The sequence below is a fragment of the Triticum urartu genome, chromosome 5A (assembly GCF_056163025.1).
Source record: "Triticum urartu cultivar PI428250 chromosome 5A, HENAU_Tu73, whole genome shotgun sequence".
NCBI classification, from domain to species: domain Eukaryota; kingdom Viridiplantae; phylum Streptophyta; class Magnoliopsida; order Poales; family Poaceae; genus Triticum; species Triticum urartu.
In genome coordinates this window covers 666,054,467-666,077,088 of record NC_141877.1, presented here as the reverse complement: position 1 = coordinate 666,077,088, position 22,622 = coordinate 666,054,467, and the positions used below count along the sequence as shown (strand labels likewise).

The following is a 22,622-nucleotide window of genomic DNA, read 5'->3' as shown; positions in this document are numbered from 1 at the left end:
GTTCCGTTCCCTGTCACTGACCTGCCGGGCCCCACGGAAGGCCATGCAATTCTAGACGTTAATCCACGCCCATCTCCTCACAAAGCATCAGGAAGCGACATCCGGCTTGTGCTAAAAAAAAAGGAAGCGACATCCGGCCCAGCAAAGTGAAACAAGTATAGATGGCCGGCGGTGCGGCGGTGGCACCGCCGCGTCGGCACTCTCGAGCCCATGGAGGGCGCTGCTGCAGCGAGCGTGCACCTACTTTGAAATACAGAATCAGTTATACATAAATTGGTTAAAACATTGCAGATTCATATGCGCCTATTGTGTTGCTTAATACCTGAAAAGTAATCAGAGATTGATGTTCACAAGAACCCGAGAAGGAGATGAGTCCAGTGATTGGATGGCCCAAAGTGTTAGCCCATAACGACCTTTTTGTTATAAAGGGTGAGCATAAAAGTGTTATTAGCTACCACTAATTTTATTTGGGGATTTTCCATTGCAAGGAACTGTCTTCATTCCTCAACATCTTTTCCAGCTTGTCAGAATGCATCTTTGGCAGAGCACCCTCGCACTAGAGAGTGAGCTGTGTGCTTTACCTGCACTACAGTCCTTTGTGATACATGATACTCTTAATTAATATTGTAGAATGGTTCAAAGGCCAGGAAATACATCGAATCAATCTACATTTATGGCTGTAATCACAATAATATCACGCACACAAAATAGAAGATCACAAGGAATTGTACAAGTATTAAAGTTTCTCACTGGTGGTTACAGGAGTAGTTTTCTGAATTTAGATACTGCAATATATACTGGAGTAAATCTGGTTATTTTGTTCGGCAGCCGTGAGGTACAAGGAAGCTATCTTCTAGGTGATATACTTTGATTGCAGCAAATTAATGGTGATATTTTTCTTTCAGGGAAGATTAATGGTGAGATTATATATTGCATTTTTCGTCTAAATATCTCCACCATAACGTCTAAAGATCGCATTTTTCGTTTTCTTTCCCTTGGTTCCCACATCGTATTTTGTGTGTGGTGGCCGGCGAGATGGACGCCAATGACGATGCCAATGGTTTCTGCTTCCCCTATGACGTGCTCCTCGAGATCCTCCATCGCCTCCCAGCTCGCGCCCTCGCTGACTCCCGGCGCGTCTGCCACGCGTGGCGCACCATCATCGACGCCCACAGCCTCCTCCTTCCCCACGCCTTCCCGCGCGAGTTCCCTGGCATCTACACCATCATCTACTATGGATTCACATCTGACTCTGCCTTGTTCGTCCGGCCTATGTCACAGTCGGATGAGCCTGGCTATCGACGCCCTTTCAGCTGGGGCGATTGGGGCATGTGCACACAACAACACTGCAATGGCCTCTTCCTTGTCCGGGATAGTTACCACCTGGAATATGCCAATGAAATGTACGCGTGCAACCCAACGACAGTACGGGCTGCCCATCTGCCAAGGCCTCCGACACCGTGGCCATGCAATGTTGAGGGAATGTATCTCGCCTTCGACCCGGCCATGTCACGGTATCACAAGGTATTCCTCCTTCCTTCAAAGAAAGTACCCTACCGTTGGTTCACCGAAAAAGAGCAGTGGGATTTAGAAGAGGAAGAATCCTATGGTTTTGCTAGCCAGTTTGGTGAGCTCGATGGCAAGGTAATAAAGATGCTGCCTTTGCTGGTGTTCTCGTCACAAACTGGGCAATGGGAGGACAAGAAGTTTGCACCTGGGCGTTGCGCCCCAGGGCACATCTATGACGTGGTGACCACACCGCGTGGTTTCAAAAGGTTGGCATGGTCAGCCGAGTACTGGCATGGATCGCTCTATGTGCATTGTCACAGTGGCATCCTCTTGATCTTGCGTTGCTCAGAAGGGGTGTACGACATGGTCCAATTGCCAGGGGATTTGGCTCCGTATGATGACGAAGAGGATAAGGAGTCATGGGACCTTCCCAAGAGATCTGTTTTAGCGAGCTATGAGAGAGGGGTTTGCTATGTGACCCTCAACAAGTACCATCTTATGGTATGGGCACTGATAGAATCTACCGACGGTCAACTTGAGTGGACGTTGGCACACGAGGCCGACCTTAGACCGCATAGTCGTAGTATGGAATCTTTGAAGAGAAAAGCAAGACCGAGGATGAAAATGGAATGGGAGCTGGTCGAAACGGATGAAAAACTAATTAGCTTGTCAGGACAAAGCAGTAATGAGGAAATTGATGAGGATCATGATACTGGAGAGGAAGAATACAACGAAGGCGAGGTCAAAGAAGTGGAGAGGAGTAATGAGGAAGATGACAAGAATGATGATATTGGAGAAGAAAGTAACGATGACGAGGCCGAAGAACTTGGGAGCAGAGAGGGCTCCGTGTACTCATGGAACTCGGACGAGCACAACTTCATCGACTTAGACGAAAGTGATACCACCGACTTAGAGGGATACTTGTTCAGGATCATTGGTTTACATCCGCACAAGGATGTGCTTCTCCTAAATTTTTGCTCATGTGTGGTGGCATATCATCTTGGTACCTCGAGAATGCAGTACTTAGGTCACATTTTTCCTAAACAACTGACACAGAATGCTGCAAACGTCCGTTGTGCCTTCCCTTATCGCCCTTGCTACTTCGATGCGCTCCCTCAGAGGAAGTCCCAACCATCTTAAAAACACCGCAATGTAGTTTCAGACTCACCCTATCCTTATTATGTTTTCTAGCATCTAAATGTATTTTTCGCAGCTCTTGTGCATGTTGTCGACAATAAATAAATATGTTTCATAGCATTTGAGGAATCCTTATAGGGAGATGATGTGCTATGTGCTTTATCTGAATCATAGTCATTTGTAAACATGCAAGATGGCTCTTATTTACATGTATGCTTACAGTTGAAGGTCTACCTTCTTTTCTTATTTTTTTCTTATATGCTTACTTAGCTAGCCTTGTCTTACCAGATGATTCAAAGCCCGGTATATACGTTGATCTAGACCAGAGAAATGAGAGATACAATAAATAAATAAATCTAGATCATAACTGCAAGTATATAAACTGCACAATGACAATTTGTATGTATAGTGCATCAACGAAGTGCTTCTTGATTTTCACTGATTCAGTAGCTAATTTCGATGTGTGGTTTAGTTGTGATCAAATAGACCAGTGGGATCTAGAATTGGCCCCTCTGACGAGGTGCGCTCAGGAATTAGCACTATTATTTATCATTATTTCAAGTATCACAAGTGCCTAATAAGTTCCTGTAAAGAAAGTCCTGATTTTGGATATCCCTGCAGATATGCTGGTGCTACACCGATTCGAGGGAACAGTTTTGTATCAGCGACATTACAGATGTGATACATGGTTAATGCTTAGTAGAATATGTCTTGTGCTCTATTCTGCATAGTGGAGATGTACTCTTTTCATGGAACACGCATGAGCTTTGTGTGTTGATTCATTAAGAAGGGGAGAGCAATACAACAAGAGTTAGGTTACCTATAAGAGCCGGTTGTCTCGCTCAACTCTACTATTCTACCCGCATAACTCTTACGATCCCAAGCGAGCAGCCAAAGCTTCCAACCTACATAAGTTCTAGCAGAAGCTGAAGTGTCCTTCCAAATAGAGAAAATAAGTAGTGTGAAGGTTGTGTTTGAAATGGAAGGATACTCTTGGTTTATTGAAAAGCAACAAGAGGCGGATGCTTACACTAGGCCAGGAGGGATATAATTAAGCCCAATGATTACAAATATAATCAGATGCGCATGGGAAACAGGCTGTATATCTGTTTTTATCCTAGATGCTTACTTTTACTTTTGAGGGGATTCAGATGCTGACTTTGTCAAAAAAAATCTTCTAGCATGATTAAAATCTCAGAACAAAATACATTGACTAGACTGGATCGAGTAGTTAGACAACAGATTAATCTACATTATTACTGGTCGTTATGAGAGTCTTGTAATTTTAGGCCCAAAGATATGCGCGACAGTAAATTTGCCTCATTTTTGGCAAATATGACATTGAAGGACTTTGATTACAGATTAATGGTGAGACTACATCTCTGTACAAACACAATATCTTTAGATCACATTTTGGTCTTTTTATTGGTTTCATTCACATGGACTGCATAGTGTGTGCTCTAGCTAGCTGCAAAGTGCACAGTGCATGCGACCCGGCTGCCTAGATGGAGGCCAACGGCCTCTGTTTCCCGTAGGATGTGCTCGTTGACATGCCTCCCGGGTCGTGCCCTCGCCGAGTCGCGGTATATATATGAGAGAGGGATTTGCTATGTGACTCTTAACGAGTTCCATCTTTTGGTTTGGGCACTCGCAGAATCGGTTGATGGGCAACTTGAGTGGATGTTAGCACATGAAGCTAGCCGACCACAAACCTTACGAGTTACGATTATATGACAAATTGATTGAATAGAAAAGCGGAGCCAAGGATGAAATGAAATGGGAAGTGGTCGAAAGAAAGAGGAGAGGTACTGATTAGAGGAACTTGGGGCGGCAGCAGATATGGTTATGAAAACTCATTCAGATTCACCAATGCTGATGGAAGTGCTGCTACCAACCTAGTCGTTGAATCCTGAAGATGACACGGAAAAGATCTGAATCACGCTGGCGACTTGTTCGCCGGCTGCATGAACTTCCAGCAGGGAACGTCAGGATGCATGAAGTTGCAGAAAGTATAGAGGACAAACAAGAAAGAGAAAAATCTTCTGCTAGCTATTCGACCTGCGCGAGGATCAGGTGGGTATGCTCAGGTGAATACCGGCGTGGATCACTTTACGTGCATTGCCATATTGACATCCTTTTTTCAAGGATACGTCAAAGGTTGACGCATCAAGAATTCAAGATCATAGATAGAAGATACCAAGAAGACATCCTCATGATTCTCCGTTGCTCGGAGAACATGTATGGCATGGTTAAGCTCCCGGATGATCCACCTGCCGATAACACGGAGCTGCCTAAGGGATCTGTCTTAGCCAACTATGGAGGAGGAGTTCGCTACATGATGCTCGACAAGTACCGTCTGCTGGTATATATGGGTACCGAGTGAATCGACCGATGACCAGCTTGAGTGGGTGCTGGAACATGAGTCTGACGACCTCACGCCACACTATTACGCAATAAAACTTTTGATTCGGAAATCAAAAGCGAGGATGAAAATAGAATGGGAGGTAGCCGGCCGATAGCAGACAAGAACTAAATAGTTTACCCATACATTACAACAATTACGATGATGACACTCTCGATCGGCAGTAGAGAGGGCTCTGAGCACTTATGGAATTCGGACTAACACAACTTCATCCACTTGGACGAAAATGTTGTTGCCGATAACCTAGGCACTCCAAAGTTATCATGCCAGATCATTGGTTTCCATCCGCACAAAAAATGCTCTTCTCCTGCATTTAAGATCCGCGGTGGCGGTCTATCATCTTGACAGCTCAAGCATGCAATATTTGGGTGAGATTTTTCGTTTCCGGGGTGCTTTCCCTTACCGTTCTTGCTACTTTGATATACCACCTCCTAAGGAGTCCCCACCATCTCAGAAAAGCCAATGTACACTTTCAGACGGTCTGTTTTAGTCAAAATTGCAGATACTCCATGTCCTAGTAGCGTTCAAAAGGAAGAATTACGGTGGTTAACATATGTTTTTGTGTTTATTTAATCTTATCTATTTTCCGCTGGAAGATCAACACGGCTTCTTTTGGTTAATCAAAGTGATTGAACACATGTACCTTTCACCCTGTAGTGTGTTATTATATACTCGCTCTGTTTCTAAATATAAGTCTTTTTACACTCTAATATGTAGTCCATATTCAAATCTCTAAAAAGACTTATATTTAGGAAGTGAGGGAGTACATCCTATGTATCCATGGCATAATGTGCGTCTGAAATCATTTGTTTTTTTCTTGTATCTCTGCCGATAACTATGAAAGCACCTACTGTGCATAACAGGTTTAAGATAAAAAAAAACATTGCCTGGCTAGGTTTCTTTACTTGAGAAGCACATGATTTTTCTTTTGAATTTAAAAAGCACAAGAATTTCATTCAGCACAAGCCAAGCCGATGGCTGAAATTGAGTAGGAGATGCTATTTTCCCTGGTAATACAGATTGAGCTATTTGATTATAGGGACGTAAATAGCACTCTTCTTTTATCAATGCAACAAAGTTTCTTGTGTCTCATCTAAATATAGGCCGACCAATGTGTGGGGCTTCTATTCTGGTCGATTCCTACTTAGCGCGTTCAACCCCGCTTAACGCCTTGTTCGTCAATGGCGCCTATGCGCCTGTTCCAATGGGCCAGCCCATTTAAGCGTATTATAGCGGAGGTTCAGTTGTCCCGGTTTTGAGAAGCGCCTGGAAGCTTCCGGCATGGTTTTTTTACCTCCCGTTTTCCTAGCTACTTGGTCTTTCTGCTGTTTCTTCACACGTTTTTCTATTTCAACTTTTTAATTTTTTAAAATTAGTGTTTTTTCAAATTATGTTTTTTAAACATTCATGTTCTCTTAAATTAGTAAAAAAAATCGTATTTGTGATTTTTTTTCAAATTTGTAATACTTTTTGAATTGATCAATTTATTCAAAGTTCTTGAACATTTTCAACTTCACATACTTTTTTCAAACTCATGAATATTTTTCAGATTCGTGAACTTTATTCAAATTCATGAAACAAAAACAGGTTCTATGAAATTTTTACAAATTCACGTTTTTTGCAAGTATGTGAACTTTTTTCAAATTTATGATTTTTTTTCAAATTCGGTGAACCTTTTCCAAATTCACGGTTTGGCAATTGTGTGAACCTTTAAAGAAAGTTAATGATCAATGCTCGCCTAGTTAACCAGTCAACATGTCAAACCAGTCAACCTGTTAACCGAGCGAAAAAAGGGCGGAGGCGACTTAACGAGCGAGCCGCTTGTGTTGTTGAGCCGGCCCATGTGTGGGCTATGTGCGCTGACTAAGAGGCCTATCTATTTGCCTAAAAACAGAGGTCTCTCTATTTCCCCATCCATTTTTTTTGAAGGGTTAATTCCGCATCATGAATGGTATATCTCGCTTACGAGTATAGCATTTGTCTCGCTTCAAGGGTGCGCGCATATGGGTCGGTCCATTAGCGCAGCTCATTTGTATCACTGTAGTTCATTGTTTGCCTAAAAAAAGTTCATTCTAGTTCGCTTGTGTTTGTTGTTTGCTATGCTTGGGATTTTTCTTTTGTTTTTAATCAATTTTCTATGGTTCTTTCATGATTTTCACTGGTTTTTTCTTTTCTTTTCATTAGTTTTCTTTGTTCCATTCTCGGTTTTCACTATTTCTTTTCTTTTCTTTTCTTTCTTCATTTTTTTGTTTTCATCAGTTCTCTTTGTTTATTTCTCAGTTTTCACTATCGTTCCATTCTTTTGCATTGGTTTTCCTTGTGTTTTCATTTTCATTTTTCATGTTTTCTAGTTTTTCTTGTTTTATTATTTTTCGTTTTTCCTTGTTTATTTACCGATTTTCATTTGTTTATTTTATGTTGACCACATGTCAACTTTTAAAAACAATTATAAACTTATTTTAATTATATATTTTGTGTTGTCTACTTTATTTTAATGTTGTACATTTATTTTATATATCAAAAACATTTTTAGTACATGTTTTAACATTTTTAGTACATGATCAACATTTGTTTTGAAACACGTTGCATTTTTTGTATATAGTTTTTCATATGCATGATAAATTTATATTCTCATACAAATTGACATTTTTTCAATGCTTGATTTTTTTAATACACGATCAACTTTTCATATACGTCGTATATTTTTTTGTATGAGAGACATTTTGTATATACACTCAGTGAAAACATCAACCAAGCGGCCAGCTTGGTAAGCTACCAGCAAAAAATGCAATCAATGAAAACATTTGAAGTTTCCTGCGTCTTGTCTGTCTTTTTTTTCGAACCGGCGTCTTGTGTTTTGTTTTGTTTTGTTTCTTATGCGAAACTTGCAAGAGCAACTAATTGAGGGGTACCCCTCGCGGGAGCCCCTCAAAGGTTATTTTTGGTGGGCTAAGAATGTGCCACTTGGCGCTTTCAGCTGTAGCCATCGCCATGTGTCGCGTGCTGAACGCTCCCTCTGGATTTTTAAAATTAATTTTCTGTATCCGTGTTCAGATTTTAGATGATTGTTTCGTATTTTTTTTACTAGGTTTTTTCTCAGGTTTGGGAAAAATATCGATCTTTTACACGAAAAATGCGTTATTTTTGCTTCCTTGAGAGGCGCAGATTTGCTTCTCGTGGAGATACAAGATTGCTTTGGCAGAGGCATAGCTATGCCTCTCGAAACGACAAAAAAAATACACATTTTTTCTTTCGCAAGAGCCACAAATTTGCTTCTCGTCAAGGCACAATTTTGCTTCCATGAGATGACCGATATTTGGCGGCACAACTGGATCCCACGCGATGGTCTTAAGCGTCCCATATGCTCTCTAGCTCAGAACCCTCCGGCGAGAGTGGCGCAGCTTATAGATCCAACATCGGCAACGTGGAATGAAAACCTGGTACGTTCGGTGTTCACTCACTTTGACGCAGAAGAGATTCTACGGATCCCGCTTTGCACTCGCCGCGTGGGAGATTTCTGGGCCTGGCATGAAGAGCCTCAAGGTAATTTCAGCATTCGTTCTGCTTACCGAATGATTCTAAAAACAAAACACAGCAGGGAGGCTTGGTTAGCTGAGGAGGACGGTACATCTTATGAGCATCAAGACACCAAGAAGTGGTCCATGATCCGGCACATGCAAGTACCATCCAAACTGAAGGTGTTCGTGTGGCGGCTAGCCCGTCATTCCATGCCCACGGGATCGGTCCTCAGACGTCGTCATATGGCAACAGAGGACACTTGTTCGCTATGTGGGGCGACTGATACATGGAAACACGCCCTCATTGCATGTCCGATGGCAGCAAGTGTTTGGGCTTTGGCACCGGATGAGTTGGTCCAGCATATGGTTGAGCGCGAGGAGGATGGTCCGAAGGAGTGGCTGTTTGCACTACATGAAATATTGACGAATGACCTTTTCGATCGCCTGGTGGTGACGCTCTGGGCACTTTGGTATGCGAGGCGTAAAGCAATTCATGAGAACATATTTCAGGCACCATACTCTGCCAACAGCTTCATATCAAAATATTTGGCTGAACTACGAGTGACCTAGAAGAGGCATCCTTCCTTGCCCCCTTCTACCAGCGCCCGACCAGCGCGGTGGCTTGCACCACCATCAGGTTACGCGAAGTTTAACGCCGATGCAGCAGTAACCAGAAATGGTGGGACAGTGGGGGTGATCTGTAGAGACGACATGGGTATGTTTATGGGAGCCTCGACTCTCTCTTTTAGATACATTGTGGATCCCTCGACTTTGGAAGCACTTGCTATTAGAGAGGCACTTGCACTGGCTGATGATCTCTACCCGAGGCACATCCAAGTGGCATCGGACTGCAAAACGGTGGTGCAGGACATACACAAGGAGAATTTGGCAAGCTATAGAGCAGTCATTCATGAGATAGTTGAACGTTCTTTAGCTTTTGATTTCTGTAATTTCAGTCATGAGTTTAGGAGCTCAAACTTTGAAGCTCACAACTTAGCGAAGCATGCTTTATCTCTCGGTGGTGGCCGCCATGTTTGGTTAGGTCATCCCGGGAATTTACCATCCGTCCCTGTAAACATTGTGCCGACTTAATAAAAGCTTCGTGATGTTGCCTCAAAAAAAAGTTCCTTCCACTGAAAAAAAAGGAGTCGACTCCTCGCCGCCGGCCACCTCCCCTCTCGCCGCCGCAGTCAGTGGCAACCAGTGACCGGCGTCGGGGGAGCGGCCTTGAGGGATTTGCTCCAGATCCGCGTCAAATGCGCTGAGGTATTTATTTGCTTCACTCCGCCACACCCCATCTTAGTGCGGAAGTACATTTTTGGTTGGATAATGGTAGATTTTGCATCCGGCTGAAGCCCCAACCTCAAGTATGTAGAGTGCTCAAATATTTGGGACTTTAGAGAGAAATATCAGAATAGATTCTGCGGGTTAGTTAGTCGTAGGACAAATCATGGAGGGACAGATGGAACAGTTTCAATTTTCTTGTAAAGCATACGTGTGAGTTGTGATTTACAACAAGTGTTTTTTTACCTTATGTGTACCAGTAAGCTTGATTTCTTATTGTTCATAGCCATGTTCTTAGCCTTAATAACTCCACCACTGCTGGATTTTCTTTTCTTATTCAGCCACTTGGAGTGGAACATGCCTGACAGATCTATCTACTTTGATTTATTCCACTCACTCTGAGTGGGAGACCCACCATTTAGTCAGTCATCCACCGGCGGCGACTACCAATTTTGCTTTTCCAAACAGTTAAGAAGACTAACACCACTCGAGAGACTGACTAAATTCCTGTAAACTTCCAAGTCGACCCAAAAGAAATATATTATGGTCTTTAAATGGTCGAATTATACACAGATATTTTTTTAAAAGTGATATATTTCTCAGCACAGATGCTGCAAATGATTGAATTATACAGAAAAGATTTAGAAGTGCTGCAAATGCATAGATATTTTTGTATGGGTTGTAGCAGGTCATGGAAGACTGTTCTTTATCTTCCTTTACCCTGTCAGCCATCTCTTTCTCTCTTTTCCCAATGAGTTGCTACGATCCTCTTTTAGGAATATAAATGCTAGGATGCTTAGGAAAATAACATTTGTGCTGAGAAAAGAACTCGCCAGTTCCTCCCGAAGAAAGAAAGTTCCTAGACCTTGACTCAATAAAGCTTGTTTGACCATTGATGGCTATGTTGAAACTCAACATAGCCATCAATGGTCAAACAAGCTTTATTGAGTCAAGGTCTTGCAACAACAGTACCTTTAGTTTCAACATAGCCATCAATTTGCATCAATGGTGGAACAAGCTTTATTGAGTCAAGGTCTTGCTTTTCTGACCAACTTTTGCAATCGGTGCCTGGGGTACTCAAGAGTCAAGACTATTATGATTATCCCTCTCCTTGAGAAGATACACCATGTAAGAGCTTTATAAGTAAACCATGCACATGTAGCAATACCAGCATTCTATAACACTCCCCACAAATTCAAAGCTCTTAAACAGGGCGAGCAGCCACCACTGTCATGGCCATGGCATTTCCCCTCATGATACTCACACTCCTCTTCTCGCTTCAAGCGACCATGTTAGCTGATCCTTTCCTCCATAGAAATAATGACACTGACCTAGCTGCGCTGCTAGCCTTCAAAGCACAATGCTCCGACCCTCTTGGTATTCTTGGTAGGAACTGGACCACCGGTATATCCTTCTGCCACTGGGTTGGTGTCTCTTGCAGCCGGCGTTTGCAGCGTGTCACCGCCCTTGTGCTGCCAGGCATACCACTCCAAGGAGCGATCTCCCCGTATCTTGGTAACCTCTCTTTTCTTCATGTTCTAAACCTCACCAACACAAACCTCACGGGCTTCATCCCACCTGATATAGGTAGATCGATTTGTCTTGTTGTTCTTGATCTTAGCCGTAATGGATTGTCAGGTATTATCCCTCCTACTATAGGAATCTCACAAAGATAAAGACCCTTGGTCTAAGCCAAAACGATCTTGCTGGGCAAATACCATATGATCTGCGAAACTTGGAAAATCTTAGGCATATTGATATGGGGACAAACCACTTAAGTGGCCTGATACCAGAGCAATTATTCAATAACACGCCTCACTTAATCGATCTTAATTTTGGAGACAACAGTCTATCAGGGCCGATACCACCCAGTATTGCCTCATGTTCCATGCTTGAAACCTTCGTGTTGCAACGGAATCAGCTATCCGGTCCAGTACCTCCAACTATATTCAACATGTCTAGACTACAGGTTCTGGTCCTCACCAAAAACACCTACTTAACAGGACCCATCCCTGGCAACAAAAGCTTTAATCTGCCCATGTTGCTAAATTTCCGTATGGGTGGCAACAGTTTTCAAGGTCGTATTCCATTAGGACTTGCATCATGCAGATATCTCAAAGCAATTTCCCTATCCGACAACTCTTTTGTGGACTTTATCCCAGCATGGTTTTCTAAACTGGCACAACTCACTCTCCTTAGTTTAGCTGTAAATGGCCTTGTTGGTTCAATTCTGGCTGAGCTCAGTAATCTCACTTTGCTAAATGGGCTTGACCTCTCAAGTTGCAATCTAAGTGGAAAGATCCCGGACGAATTAGCGGAAATGGGTCAGCTCACATATTTACATTTGTCAGATAATGAATTAACAGGTTTGTTTCCGGCTTTTGTCGGTAACCTATCCCGACTGTCTATGCTAGGAATACAATCGAACCATTTAACTGGATTAGTCCCGATAATTTTCGGCAACCTCAGATCCCTTAAATTTCTTGACATTGGAAGCAATCATTTCAATGGGACACTCGATTTCCTGTCCACTCTCTCCAACTGTAGACAACTCCAGAACATCGTCATAGAAATGTGTTCTTTCACCGGGAGCATTCCCGCTTACATTGGAAATTTCTCTACAATGCTAAATTCCTTTTTTGCAGACTTCAACCGTTTAATTGGCATGATCCCGGCAACAATATCAAATCTAAGTGATCTTAGTGCAGTATCTTTTCCTGGCAACCAATTTGTTGGATAATCAGCAACTAAGATTTACTGAGGGCCAACGCCAGTACATATACAGATGTGGTAAAGTGCAGAAAAGCCCCTTATACAATGGAGATGTACACACTGAACTATACACATCTAACACCCCCCTCAAACTCATGATGGATCAACAACACTGAGTTTGGAGAGGAAAAACCCATGCTGCGCTCGAGTCTGTGCCTTCGTGAAGAAGTCAGCCAACTGTAACTCAGAGGGCACATAGTGAAGCGCAAGAGTCTGATCCTGCACAGCAGCATGCACAAAGTGGGCATCCACACCGATGTGCTTGGTGAGCTCATGCTTCACCGGGTCACGCGCAATACTGATAGCACTGGTACTGTCGGACAGTAGAGGAGTGGAGGTAGTAGCAGACACACCAAAATCCTCAAGTAACCACCGTAACCAGATCACCTCAGCCGTCAACATAGCCATGGCTCGCAACTCAGCCTCTGTACTCGAGTGAGAAACTGCAGTCTGCTTCTTTGTCTTCCAGGCAATAAGAGAGCCACCAAGAAAGACACAGAAAGCAGACAGCGATCGTCGATCAGAGGGATCACTAACCCAGGTAGCATCAGAATAGGCCTGGAGCTCAAGAGAGCTGGAGCGGGGAAAGAAAAGGCGCTGAGAGATCGTGCCACGAAGATATCGTAGAACACGGAGAAGGTGACTATAGTGGACAGAGGTGGGGGCGGAAACAAACTGACTCAGGATGTGGACATGATAGGAGATGTCAGGACGCGTAACAGCAAGATAGACAAGACTGCCAACGAGGTGGCGATATCGAGTGGGATTAGGAAGAGGGTCACCATCAGAGGCACGAAGCTGAACGTTGAGCTCCATAGGAGTCACAACAGTGCGCTCATCACCGAGAGCAGCGCGAGCAAGAAGATCCTGAATATATTTTTCTTGGGAGATGTAGAAGCCATCAGAGATCGAGGAGATCTCAATCCCCAAAAAATAGCGAAGTGGACCAAGATCAGTCATGAGAAACTGGTCGCGAAGGCGAGCCTTAACAAAGGCAATGTACTCAGAGTCGTCACCAGTGATGATCATGTCATCAACATAGAGAAGGAGAAGAGTCCGACCACGAGGAGACGTGTGAACAAACAACGCGGGATCATGATCACTGGGCAAGAAACCAGCGGCAGTCACCACAGAGGCAAAGCGCTCAAACCAGGCGCGAGAGGCCATTTTAAGACCATAGAGGGAGCGCCGAAGTCTACAGACCATACCATCAGGGGCATAGTACCCCGGTGGTGGCTGCATATAAACCTCCTCATGCAACTCGCCATTGAGAAAGGCGTTCTGGACATCAAGTTGAGAGATAGACCAATGACGAACAGAAGCCACAACAAGGAGAGTGCGGATAGTGGTCATGTGGGCCACAGGAGCGAAAGTCTCATCATAATCGCATCCCTACTCCTGCTGAAAACCACGGGCCACAAGGCGAGCTTTGTAGCACTCAAGAGAACCATCAGAGCGAGTCTTAATCTTGTAGACCCACTTGCAGGTGATGGGACGAACACCGGAAGGGAGAGGAACCAAATCCCATGTGCATGAGTGCTCAAGGGCAGCAAGCTCTTCGGCCATCGCAAATTGCCATTCAGGATGAGTCATGGCAGTCCGATAGGAAGTGGGCTCAGCAAGAACAGAGAGACCGTACCGATCAGGAGAGTAGCGATCAGGCGGGGGGCAAGGCCGAGCACGGAGGTTATGTATCAGGGGAGGCGTGAGGGGAGGTGCACCAGAGGTGGAAGGTGCGTCAGGGGAGACATCCGCAGCACGAGGGCGACGAGTATAGTGGAGAGGGAACGGTGAGAGAGGGTGACTGACTGGAGATGATGGTGGAGAGGTGGAGGAGTAGGATGGAGAAGATGGGGTCGGTGGTAAATGCAAAGGAAGGAGAGGTGCCGGAGGAGGAGGTGACACATGAGGCACATAACAGGGTGTATCGGGAAGGAGAAGGAAAGAAAGGTTTTCCACAGAGAGACTTGAGGAAGAAGGACGTGGGTAGTAAGAACGAGACTCGTCAAAAGTCACATCACGCGAGATGCGCAAGCGACGACCCACGGGATCCCAACATCGATAGCCCTTGTGCTCATCACTGTAGCCAAGGAAAACACACTCAACCGACTGAGCAGTCAGTTTGGTGCGTTCTCGGGGGGCAAGAAGAACATATCACACACATCCAAACATACGGAGAGCTGAGTAGTCAGGAGAGAGTCCAGTGAGGCACTCCATAGGAATACCACCCTGCAGAGCAGTCGATGGCTGAATGTTGACGAGATAAGTGGATACAGAGACAGCCTCAGCCCAAAAATGGGCTGGAAGGGAAGCAGCAATCATCAGCGCACGAGCAGTCTCAAGCAAATGACGATGCTTACGTTCGGCAACGCCATTCTGAGCATGGGCACCAGGACATGAGAACTGGGCAAGAGTACCCTGTTCCTCAAGAAAACCACGCAACAACTGAGAGATATACTCTCCAGCGGAGTCAACACGAAAGGTACAAATGGGCGCGGAAAACTGGGTGTGAACCATGACAGCAAATCGTTTGTATATCGGAAGAACCTCGCTACGAGATTTCATGAAGTAGAGCCAAGTGTAGCAAGAGAAATCATCAATAAACAAAACATAGTAGCGATGACCACCTTTTGAATCAAAGGGAGCAGGACCCCAGACATCAGAATGAACTAAGTCAAAAGGACGCTGAGATACAGACTCACTAGTAGGATAAGGTAATTGAGTCTGTTTGCCAATCTGCAACCATTACAATGTAAGGAGACATCTCCACATACAGACCCTAAGAGGCCCTGACGAACTAAAGAAGACAAACGAGAGCTACAGATGTGACCAAGACGATGATGCCACTATTGGAAGGACGCAGACGAAGAGGCAGCAAGAGCATGGGAGTTGGCAGAAGTGGTGGCAGCGGAAGGAACACAAAGCCAGTCAACCTCCCGAAGACCCTCTGACTCACGACGCCGGGGGCCAGCACCAACCAAAGCCTTGGTGCGACGATCCTGAATGGAGCAAGAGTCAGTATCAAGAATGACACGACAACCAGAATCAGTGAGTTGGGCAGCGGAAAAAAGATTCATGGTAAGGCGAGGAACATGTGAAACACTAGGAACAGAAAATGATGGAGTGGAAAGAAGACCACGACTAGCAACATGAAGAGATGTGCCGTCGGCGGTAAGAACATTGACAGGCGATGGCACATCTCTTCCTGTTGCTAGTTGTGGTCTTCTTTCCACTCCATCCTTTTCTGTTCCTAGCGGAACCGGCGGAACAGGAGCCACCGGAGCAACAGGGCAGGGCGGACAGGTCACCTCGCCAGAGAGAACACTCCATAGTAGAAGACCGCGCATATGGATACGCATGAAGCCCACAAACTCTGCATAGTTGGTGCCATCAAATATCACTGAGCAGCGAGGAACAGCCACATAGCCCGAAGACGACATACTGAGATATCTTTCCTTAAATCTGCTCCTGTTTTTTGGTCAACGGATCCAGAAACTGGATCGGGATCAGGGGACTCACGCGCCCCCGATTTTGGATCGGGCAGAAGGCAAGTTCGCTCGAGGGGGAAGCCGGCGCGCAGAAACTGGATCCCCCGAGCAGGAGCAGCCCAAGCAGAGCTCCCGAGCGGAAGCAGGCACGCCCAAGCAGAGACCCCCGAGCGGGAGTAGCCCCCGATCGAAGATGCAGCCAAGCCGGAGATGGGCTTGGGGCGGCTGCGCCTGTACGAGACAGGGATAGCGGCGGCGGCTGAACAAGCTAGTAGATCGGGGGCCGGACGGAGAGGAGGAACGGGCGGCCGGACATAGAGGGAGAGGAGGCAGGCCTTGAGCGACCACGTACGTGCTCGGTGCAGTGGCCTGAAGAAGACGAGACAGACTGGGAGTGAGGCAGGGCCGGGGAGCGAGGAGGGAACAGCCGGAGACGGCCAGTGGCCGCCGGAGACTAGGTACGAGGCGCATGGAGTTGCATCGTGCGGGAGGAAGGGGCTAACCTAGCATCTGATACCATGTTGGATAATCAGCAACTAAGCTTTACTGAGGGCCAACGGCCAGTACATATACAGATGTGATAAAGTGCAGAAAAGCCCCTTATACAATGGGGATGTACACACTGAACTATACACATCTAACACAATTAAGTGGCACCATGCATTCTGTTACACTATTAGAGAATCTCGAGGAACTAGACCTAACTCAAAATAACATGTTTGGCCCGATCCCAACTCATATTGGTGCACTAACAAGATTGCATCAATTAGTCTTACAAGACAACAATTTTTCTGGTACCATACCGGATGGTGTTGGTAACCTAAGTATGCTAGAGCATCTAATGCTTGAAAATAACCATCTGTCGTCAACTATACCTGAAAGCTTATTCCATCTCAGTAACCTTCGAGAATTAAGTCTATCTCACAACTTCCTTATTGGTTCATTGCCCAGTGATTTCAGTTCCATGGAAGCAATAGACATTATAGATGTATCTGCTAACTACTTGGTTGGTAACCTCCCGACTTCATTTGCACAAAATGGACTGTTAAGCAACCTTGATCTATCACACAACATGCTGCAAGATTCAATCCCTGCCTCTTTCAAAGGGTTACTCAACCTAGAAGTTTTGAACCTATCCTGTAATAACCTTTCTGGCACTATTCCAAAGTATTTGGCCAACTTTACTTCTCTGACTAGCTTGAACCTTTCTTTTAATAAGTTTCAAGGAGAGATACCAGATGGAGGTATTTTCTCAAGAAACATCAATTCACAATCTTTAATTGGAAATGCCGGGTTATGTGGTGCCCCACGTCTAGGATTTTTGCCATGCCTAGTTGATTCATTCCCATCCAACAAACATTTGGTATGTTTTTTGGTTCCAGTTCTCATGATAATACTGGGAGCTATAGCAATTATCCTATACCTAATGGACAGAAAGAAAAATAGAAAGCAACCAGATGCTACGACTTCTATGGACATGGCTGACGTGATCAGCCATAGGCTAGTCCTACCATGATATTGCTCGAGCCACTGATAATTTCAACGACGACAAGATACTTGGAGCTGGAAGTTTTGGCAAAGTTTACAAGGGCCAACTGGATGATGGTTCAGCCATGCAAGTCGAGCAGGCCGTGAGGAGCTTTGATGCTGAATGTCAAGTGCTGCGAATGACTCGGCATCGCAACTTGATACGGATGATGGCGACGTGCTCCTGCGACCTCGGTGGCGACGCGCCGACCACCGCCTTGGCGCTGCCGTTCGAGCCTCCGGCCGGCCTTCCCTTGGCCGCCGGTGCCGCTCCCCTGCCCTTCGTCGACCCTGCTCCCCTGGTCGGGACCTCGCTGCCTCCGCCTCCCCAGGCCGTTGCCGCCCCCGCCGCGACTGTCGCGCCGCTGCGCTGGGCCGATTTGGCTGAGGACGATGACGCCGCTGTCGGCCGCCTCATCGTCCAGCAAGACCTGCCGGCCCGCCACGCGGCGCCTCGGCTGGGGCTGGTGGCCTCGCCGCGGCACGGCTGCCCATCCTCCCCTTCGGCTCGCCGGCCTCCTCCTCTCCCCCTTCTGCTGACCCCGCGCAAAAGGGCCTCCCTTGGGTCCAGGACCGCTCGCCGCCACCGCGCTCCGGCGTGGGGTGTCGCGGGGCGGTCCGACCTGGGCAGTGCTCGGCGCTCTTGGCGCCCCACCGCGGTCACCGGCCGGCCCACCGCGTCTTCGCCGGTGGCTGCTTCTTCGGTGGTCGGCCGTCGTTCCCCCTTCCGCCCGTTCATAGCCGCGTTTGGATTCTCCTCGCTCCGGTTCTCCCCCTCCCAGCCCCTCCGCCGCCCTTGGCTCGCCGTGGCACCTAGGCTGACGCCGGTGCCGGCCGTGACGGTGGCTACAACGTCAGGGGAAACCCTAGGTGCTGCCGCCCCGCCCCGCTGGCTGGGCCATGCCGCTGAGGGCCAGAAGGCACCTGGGCCTGGCGCTGGGCCCCCACCTGATGCGGCTACGCCTTCGGGCCAGCCCACTTTGGCACGTTCCTGGGCCGGTCCGACCGGCCCGGCGATTCGGCCTATTTGGATGCCGAGCGGTTTCCCCAGGCACCCCATCTGGCCCCTCCCACCTCTGTTCGAACCCTAGCCCGCGCCCCATCCTCCCCCGCTGCCGGCGACGTCCCCCTCCCCGCCGGCATGACCCGGGACTGGCATGACGCGGCCCCGCGGCCCAAACGACGCGCTGATGAGCGCAGGCCCGACGACGCCCGCGTGGACGACTGGCGTGACGACCGGCACAACTCCTCCCGCCCCTCCCCCGACGCTCTCCGTCATGAGGCCGACCCCCGTCGGTAACTCACTGGCCGCGGTGACTGCTGGTCGCCTCCTCGCGAGGCTCGCCGGTCCCCTCCTCGCCGCTGGCCCGGCCGGTCGAACCTCCGGGGCTAGTCCCGTTCGCCGCCTCCCACCTCCGAGTGGCGCGACCAGCGCCGCCGCTCGCCCTCCCGGGTTTGCCTGCGGGACTCCAGTCGCTCCCCTCCGCGCTCCGGTCGCCCCCGGTCTCTTGACCGCTCCCAGGCCGCGGCCCGGCAAGGCCCTCCGCCCCCCGCTGCCCAATCTCACCGATACCAGCCCCCGCGTGGGGAACCGAACTCCCCCCCCCCCCCCGCGGGCAATGGCGCGGGTCGGGGCCGGCCGGGCGGCAAACGCAAGAAGAAGAGGGGTTTGGGGTGTGCCAATGCCGCGGCCCTGGCCATTGGTTCTTCTCGGGACCTGGCGGCTTCCACCACAACGGCGCTTCTCCCTGATGACCGCATCTCCGACCTCGTCAAGTGCTTCAACTGCGGCCTTTCCGGCCACTCCCAAGTCGCTTGTACTCGTCCCCAGGGTTGCTACCTCTGCTCGGGTCCTGACCACCCGACGATCCTGTGCCCCGACCGCCCGGTGCCGGAGGAGTGTTGGATGTACGGACATGGGATTGAGGGCCTCGGCTTCTTCCACGTCAAGGTGCCTGACATCCCCTCCCCCTCACCATCGCTCCTGGCGCTTGTCACCGTGAAGGACGGGGTCGCCTCGCCGGAGATGTTAGAGGAAGAGCTCAACCATCTCTACCACTGCTCATGGGATTGGCAGGTCACCATGCTCCCCGGAGGCCAGTTCTCGGTTGTGTTCCCCGACGCCATCAGCCACGGCTACGGCACCCGCAGCGGAGACATCACTCTAGCCCTTCACGGCCTAGTAGTGGACATCTCTGTGCCGGTGCGGGACCCCCTGGCGGTGGCGGTCTTGGACACTGCTTGGATCCTCATCGAGGGCCTACCCGACATCGCTCGTTCAGAGCGGGTTATTCGGAGCATGTCCCGCATCCTCGGCAAGGTGGTGGTCATGGACGAGCTGTCCCTCCGCAAGGAGGAGGAGGTTCGCGTCAAGGTCAAATGCCTCGACTCATCCAAGCTTCACACCACGATCCGGGTGTTCTTCAACGATCAGGGTTTTGACCTCCGCATCTCCCCCGAGCCGCCCAACCACATTGGCCGCCCCCGCATCCCCGATGACAGCTTCTTGGGGGGTGGGCCAGGCGGAGATGGGGCGGGGGATCGGCGCAGCGACCGCGACCCCCGTCACGGACACCGCTCCGGCTCAGAGGAGGACGACGATGACTCCGAGGACAGTCCTCCTCACGACCACCCCCCCGCCCCTGCTAGGAGTGGCGGCGGGACCGGCCGCACCCGCTCCTCGGCCGTTGCACCGCCCCCCGACGATGGCCTCGACGCTTTGGACGCCAGCCTTCAAGTCTTCCCCGCCTCATCACCTCGCTCCCCCGTCGGTCAGCTGCTTGATGTCTTCACCAACCTCTCCGCCGAGGCCGCCCCGGACCCGCCCCGCTTGGCCACTCCCATGCTTCCCGCTCCGTTGGTGGGGTCCCTGGGGGTGGTCGTGGCCACCCTGGACCCGACCCCCTCTGATCCGGCCGATGGTGAAGCGGCACTAGAGATGACACTGCTTTCCTCCCCGCTGCCTGCGGCAGCCAGGCCGCAGCCGGGGGTGGAGATCCAGCCTTTCGATGACGATCTGGCTCCGACGCCGCCAGCTCCTCCGGCTTCCGTACGGCCTTGCGGCCCGACGCCTCCGGGTCCGTCTCTGATGCTCCTGGACTCCGCTGCCATGGGGCTGTAGGTGGTGGTGACCACCCCGGTGGCCGCCCCCCCCTCCACCCCCGGACCGCGGCCTACTCCAGGCGGGCTAGGTCGACCTCGTCGCCGGTGACCTCCTCCCGCCGCAGTGCTCGGATCGAGGCGGCCAGGCCGGTTGGCAGCCCTGCTCTGCCTATTCCCGAGAAGGCAGAGCTCAGGGCCGTTGCTCGGAACCTCGAGCCAGGTACCCCGATCATCCCTGCCACTTCAGCTACTCGTTCCTTTTTGGCCTTGGAGTCGACTCCGCTTGGCCACCTCACGAAGGTGGCAGCGAACTCGGCGATTGTGTTTCGGGGGGAGGTTGCCCCCCGCTAGTTCAAATTGAGACTATCCGTGCACGGGAAATCCTAGATGGTCGCCTCGCCGAGGCCCGTGCACACGCTTCCTCGTCTTCGGACGCCCCCTTGGGGACGGCTCCGAACCCTCCGCCTCGCCTGCCGGCCGCCCCAGTTGAGATCCGCGGCCGCACTCGCTCTCGTACCGCTGCCCTCCGTGCCCAGAGCGCTTCTCGTGTCTTGGGGTCAAGCAGCCCCCCGATGGATGAGTGATGCGGACCCTCTTCTGGAACATCCGCGGTTTCGGCCAAGATGGCCGACGCCGCCAACTAATCGAATACATGCGATCTGAGCGAATCGACATTGTGGCCATTCAAGAAACCATGCGTACTGAATTTTCCCTGTCGGAGCTCGAGCCCTTGAGCTCCGACCTATTTGCTTGGCACTGGCTCCCTTCTAGTGGGAGTGCGGGCCACTCGGGTGGCATCCTCGTAGGGGTGAAGGATGCCACCTTTGAGGTAGGCAGCATGGATCGGGGCGAGTTTTCTGTGAGCATGGAGATTTTTGAGCGGGCTCTGAACTTCAAATGGGAAATTATTGCGGTATATGGGCCGGCCGACCACCGCCGGTCTGAGGCTTTCCTCGGTGAGCTCAGTAGGAAGGTCGCGGCTGCGCAACTTCCGGTTGTGGTGGGAGGTGATTTCAACCTCATCAGGTCAGAAGAAGACAAGAGCAATAACTTGGTGAACCTCCTGCGGATGTAGATGTTCAATGACTACATCGCGGACATGGGGCTTCGTGAGCTTGATCGTGTCGGGGCCAGGTTCACTTGGACTAACCGTCAGGTTGAGCCGACTCGATCAGTCCTCGACAGGGTCTTCGCTTCCCCTGAGTGGGACATTCGTTTCCCCCTAGCATTGCTCTGGGCGAGTACGCGCATTGGCTCAGACCACGTCCCCCTTCTCCTCTCTTTGGATAATGAGCGTCCTCCTCTCCCGACCCGATTCCGCTTCGAGACCTTCTAGTTACGCCAACCTGGGTTTTCTGCCGCCGTGGGCACGAGATGGCTCGAGGTGAAGGAAATATGCCCTAGAGGCAATAATAATGTTATTATTTTATTTCCTTATATAATGATAAATGTTTATTATTCATGCTAGAATTGTATTATCCGGAAACATAATACTTGTGTGAATACATAGACAAACCAAACGTCACTAGTATGCCTCTACTTGACTAGCTCATTAATCAAAGATGGTTATGTTTCCTAACCATAGACATGTGTTGTCATTTGATTAACGAGATCACATTATTAGGAGAATGATGTGATTGACATGACCCATTCCATTAGCTTAGCACCCGATCGTTTAGTATGTTGCTATTGCTTTCTTCATAACTTGTACATGTTCCTATGACTATGAGATTATGCAACTCCCGTTTGCCGGAGGAACACTTTGTGTGCTACCAAACGTCACAACGTAACTGGGTGATTATAAAGGAGCTCTACAGGTGTCTCCAAAGGTAAATGTTGGGTTGGCGTATTTCGAGATTAGGA

The 22,622-nt window shown here is 49.0% G+C and overlaps 2 protein-coding genes, 1 long non-coding RNA gene and 1 pseudogene across 3 annotated transcripts in view; 3 read left to right on the top strand and 1 right to left on the bottom strand.

Moving 5' to 3' along the window:
• Positions 1-22,622, bottom strand: part of LOC147973888 (uncharacterized) — a 274,448-nt gene that overhangs the window by 151,225 nt on the left and 100,601 nt on the right. The gene's annotated exons all lie outside the window — the stretch shown is intronic.
• On the top strand, positions 11,065-12,610 carry LOC125507595 (uncharacterized). The gene has a single exon (XM_087522288.1). The coding sequence runs from the start codon at positions 11,630-11,632 to the stop codon at positions 12,608-12,610; it is 981 nt and encodes a 326-aa protein (XP_087378414.1). The 5' UTR covers positions 11,065-11,629.
• On the top strand, positions 15,928-18,957 carry LOC147973890 (uncharacterized; annotated as a pseudogene).
• Positions 19,329-22,293, top strand: LOC147973889 (uncharacterized). Its single transcript, XM_087525130.1, has one exon. It carries the CDS (start codon positions 19,564-19,566, stop codon positions 20,776-20,778), a length of 1,215 nt encoding a protein of 404 aa, XP_087381256.1. The 5' UTR covers positions 19,329-19,563; the 3' UTR covers positions 20,779-22,293.

Bases quoted from the DNA above. Each gene is read 5' to 3' on its own strand.
- LOC125507595 (XM_087522288.1), top strand. From the start codon at position 11,630: ATGGGGACAAACCACTTAAGTGGCCTGATACCAGAGCAATTATTCAAT.
- LOC147973889 (XM_087525130.1), top strand. From the start codon at position 19,564: ATGTACGGACATGGGATTGAGGGCCTCGGCTTCTTCCACGTCAAGGTG.